Source organism: Vombatus ursinus, unplaced genomic scaffold, assembly GCF_900497805.2.
Source record: "Vombatus ursinus unplaced genomic scaffold, bare-nosed wombat genome assembly UNPS02007743.1, whole genome shotgun sequence".
NCBI lineage: Eukaryota > Metazoa > Chordata > Mammalia > Diprotodontia > Vombatidae > Vombatus > Vombatus ursinus.
Genome location: NW_020947521.1, coordinates 1,980 through 6,868, shown reverse-complemented (window position 1 = coordinate 6,868; position 4,889 = coordinate 1,980). Strand labels below are relative to the sequence as shown.

The 4,889-nt window shown below is 38.6% G+C and overlaps 1 protein-coding gene across 1 annotated transcript; it reads right to left on the bottom strand.

Moving 5' to 3' along the window:
* Positions 1–76: 76 nt before the first annotated feature.
* On the bottom strand, positions 77–1,015 carry LOC114033984 (olfactory receptor 5P3-like). Its single transcript, XM_027849618.1, has one exon. It carries the CDS (start codon positions 1,013–1,015, stop codon positions 77–79), a length of 939 nt encoding a protein of 312 aa, XP_027705419.1.
* Positions 1,016–4,889: the final 3,874 nt, after the last annotated feature.

Genomic DNA, 4,889 nt, shown 5'->3' with positions numbered 1-4,889 from the left:
ATTACCCTTTTTGTCTTTATATCTTTAACACAATGCCCTGAATTATGAAGATGCTTAATGGTGAATTGAATTGAATTTATAAAAATAAGTGTTTTATGCCTATTAATTTTTTCATGGCCCCCTTCACTTCCTTGTTCCTCAGACTGTAGATCAGGGGATTCAACATGGGGATCATTACAGTGTAGAAAACAGACACCACTTTGTTCTGATCACTTGAATATATTGACTTGGGCATCACATAAATGAATGTAATGGTCCCAAAGTACAGTGTAACAGCAGTAAGGTGGGAGGTACATGTAGAGAAAGCTTTGGATCTCCCCTCAATGGAGCGTATCTTCAGGACTGAGAAAAGGATGAATATATAAGAGATAGCTATGATTAAAAAAGTTGTTAAAATTATCAATCCTGCAGAGAAAGAAGGAAGAATTTCAACAAGGGGAATATGGGAACAAGAAAGTTTCAGCAAGGGTGAGTAGTCACAGAAGAAGTGATTGATTTTATTGGGTCCACAAAAAGACAAATTCAATAAGCAACCAGCAAAAGTCCAACCATTCACACAACCACCCAGGTAGGATGTGATGAGTAACAGAGCGCAGACCCCGGTAGACATGTGAGTGGAATAGAGTAGGGGGCTACAGATGGCCACATATCGATCATAGGCCATCACAGCCAGCAGGAAGCACTCAGCTGTCCCAAAGGCAACCACACAAAAAAGTTGGACCACACAGCCTTGCAAAGGGATTGAGGTTATGTCCCCAAGGAAATTCATGAGCATCACAGGCATGACAGATGAGGAAAACCCAATATCCACAAAAGCCAAGTGACTGAGGAAAAGGTACATTGGAGTGTGAAGTTGGGAACTCTTTTGTATCACTATTACAATACTGAGATTGCCAAGTAAAATGACAATATAGATTCCTAGAAATACCACAAAGAAGAAGACACAAAGGGTTGGGTCATCTGTTAACCCTAAAATAAAGAATTCTGTCACAGCAGTGGAGTTCTTGCCAGTCATCTGTTCTCAAATAGTGCCTATTAAGACAGAAAAATGATGATTAGCAAGAAATACAAAACTAAAATCTGAGGATTTCTTATCTATTGAATAAATATTTATTGCTGATCTAATATTTGTAAGACCCTACACTAGACAACAATGCAAATGCAGCAGAAACATGAATTAGACAAAGGAGGGGAGATCAGACACATCAATAAATAACCATCACACAAACTGTAGTACGGTAAATGTATAAGCAAATGGCTCATACAAGTAATGGGCTCTGAAAATACAGAAGAAGGAAGTCAGGCATTTCCTCATGGAGCTGCAGGTATATGAACTAGACCTCAGAATCAGTAGGATTTCAACAGAAAGAGATGGGGTTGGGACAAAAACTATTCTAGGTGACCTGACATTTGGTTCAGAAAAAGCCTGGGCATCTGCCACTACAGCAAATTTAGTTCATATTTGAAACACTTGGTCAGTTTAATATGTTGGAAGATTTGTTAACATCTTATTAACAGCAGGTCTGATGTGCCTACATTACAATGGTTCATCCACTGAGATAGGCAATAAGGAATCCAACTGACTGAACAACTGAGACCGCCCAAACTCACACACAGTCATAGAGATGGATCACGGAAATCTAAACTGACACAACACTTCACTTAGCTCATATTCACACACATAGCTCAAAGCAAGGGGGAGATGAAATATTATCCATTGAACTTGGGCAACACAGAAAGTCCAATCCAAACAAAGGTCCATTTTAAGGTATCCATTCCAAGACATCTACTCTAGATAAATGCCAACTATTGTATTTGTTTTGTTCTTTGCAGACCTGGTTAAACAATGTATCTGGTAAATAGACATTAAGGAGATTTATATTGACAATACACCTGCAAAGCATACAAATATTTATGTTGGGAAGTTAACGAGCAAACATTTGAAGACAATTTTCCATGGCAGATCACATCTTCATAGTCATAAAACTGATTGAGAGGTAGAGAGAATACAAGATCCTGTTGTGTTTATTGTTTGCTAATTGCAAATCATGGAACAAGTTTTGTGGGTAATTCTGTAGTGATCTACTCTCATAGTGATGACAGCAGAAACAGTGTTTTAAACCACTACTTGTGCCATATGAGGAATTAGAAATGGCACTTAAGAAAATGAAGTTGAAAGAAAACAGCTGGATATGACTAACTGTAGGCATAAGAAATCAATGTAGGAGGCAATACTGTTGTAAAGGCACTGAAGGAATCTATTTCCAAGGTATCAAAGAGCTGGGAAGATTCCAGAAGAATAGAGAAGGTCTGTAGGAAAGGTCTGTGAGAGCTTGGTTCAGCCCCAGTCCTGGCACAGCCCCAGGGCAGTGGCTGCTTCCAGAGCTCTCAGTCCACAGACAGTGCGGGGGAATCAAGTGGTTGATCAGAAGGTGATTGCAGGGATCTCTTTGCTGGAACTGAAGCAGGATTCTCTTGCTTTGCCTGTGCCTGGATCTGGGTCACAGTGTTGGGTGGCAGTTCTGGGGTGATGAGGAACATTGATGTGGTATAGCTTGTGGTGGCAGTGGAGAGGGAATCCTCCTCACAGTTCCAAGGCAGAAAAGAGTGCCTATGGTCATTCATAGACCAGAGCCCAGGCCATTAAAGGAGTAAACACCTCACCTTTGCTCATACCACCTTGGAAGAACTGAAATTTTATAGGTCCCTAGAAGTATCTCTGAAAACACTTGCACAGAACCCCTGAAGCTTGGGACAGTACATTCTCCACACTGAAAGCAGACCCCTACCTTAACAAAGAGCTTAAAAGTCAAATAATTGGCTCAGAACATTAGCAAACAGTGCAAAAAAAGTCAGACCATAGAATTTTACTTTGGTGATAAAGAAAATCAAAACATATAACCAGAAGAAGACAATAAAGTCAAAGCTTCTACATCCAAAACCTCCAAGAAAAATATGAATCAGTCCCAGGCCATGGAAGAGCTCAAAAAGGATTTTGAGAAACAAGTAAGAAAAGTAGAGGAAAAACTGGGAAGAGAAATAAGAATGATGCAAATGATTTTGTTGAAAAACAAATCAACAGCTAGCAGAAGGAAACAAAAAAAAAAAATACTGAAGAAAATAACATCTTAAAAAATAGACTAACACAGATAACAAAAGAGGTCCAAAAAGCCAATGAGGAGAAGAATGCCTTAAAAAGCAGAATTGGTCAAATGGAAAAGGAAGTTCAAAAGCTCACTCAAAAAAATACTTCCTTAAAAATTAGAATGGAGCAAATGGAAGCTAATGACTTTATGAGAAATCAAGACAATCTAAAACAAAACCAAAAGAATGAAAAAATAGAAAACAATGTCAAATATTTCATTGGAAAAACAACTGACCAGAAAAATAGATCCAGGAGAGATATTTTAAAAATTATTGGACTACTTGAAAACCATGATCCAAAAAGAGCCTAGATATCATCATTCAAGAAATTATCAAAGAAAACTGCCCTGATATTCTCCAACCAGTGGGTAAAATAGAAATTGGAAGAATACACCAATGACCTCCTGAAAGAGAACCAAAAGGAAAACTCCTAGAAAATATTATAGTCAAATTCCAGAGTTCTCAGGTCAAGGAGAAAATGTTACAAGCAGCCAGAAACAAACAATTCAAGTGTTGTGGAAACATGATCAGGATAACACAAGATTTAGCAGCTTCTACATTAAGGGACCAAAGGGCTTGGAGTATGATATTCTGAAGGTCAAAGGAGATAGGATTACAACCAAGAATCACCTACCCAGCAAAACTGACTATAATCCTTCAGGGGGAAAATGAACATTCAGGGCAATAGAGGACTTTCAAGCATTCTTGATGGAAAGACCAAAGCTGAATAGAAAATTTGACTTCCAAATACAAGACTCAAGAGAAGCATGAAAGGGTAAACATGAAAGAGAAATCATAACAGACTTATGAAATCTGAACTGTTTACATTCCTACATGGAAAGATGATATTTGTAACTCATGAGACCTTTGTCAGCATTAGGGCAGTTAGGGGCGAAAAAAATATATGGAGAGAGAGAGAGAGAGAGAGAGAGAGAGAGGGCACAAGGTGAGTTGAAGATAAAGATGAAGTCACATTGTGAAAAACTAGCTATATTTCCCCTCATCCAATCCCGCCCCCTGTTTATTCTATTCTCTCTTTTGACCCTGTCCCTCCTAAGAAGTGTTTGATTCTGATTACCCTCTCCCCCAATCTGGCCTCCCTTCTATCATCCTCCCTTTTATCCCCTTCTCCCCTATTTTCCTCTGGAGTAAGACAGATTTCCATATGCAATTGAGTGTGCATGTTATTCCCTCCTTCAGCCAAATCTGATGAGAATAAGATTCATTCATTCCCTCTCACCTTCCCCACTTCCCCTCTAGTGTAAAAACTTTTTCTTGTCTGCTTTATGTGAGATAATTTACTCCCATTCTATTTCTCCCTTCTCCTTCTCCCAGTATAATCCTGTCTCACCCCTTAATTTTATTTTTTAAACCAGAGCTGAGTAGAAGATTTGACTTTCAAATACAAGACTCAAGAGAAGCATGAAAAGGTAAACAGGAAACAGAAATCATAACAGACTTATAAAAGCTGAACTGTTTACATTCCTACATGGGAAGACGATATTTGTAACTCATGAGACCTTTATCAGTATTAGTGTAGCTGGAGGGAGAAAAAACATAGACATACAGATAGATAGATAGATAGATAGATAGATAGATAGATAGAGAGAGAGAGAGAGAGAGAGAGAGAGAGAGAGAGAGATAGTCAGACAGACAGACAGACAGACGGACAGACAGACAGACAGACAGACAGACAGGTAGATAGATAGATAGATAGATAGATAGATAGATAGATAGATAGATAG

What these genes read in the sequence shown, in the direction of transcription:
- LOC114033984 (XM_027849618.1), bottom strand. Translation starts at nt 1,015, where the DNA reads ATGACTGGCAAGAACTCCACTGCTGTGACAGAATTCTTTATTTTAGGG.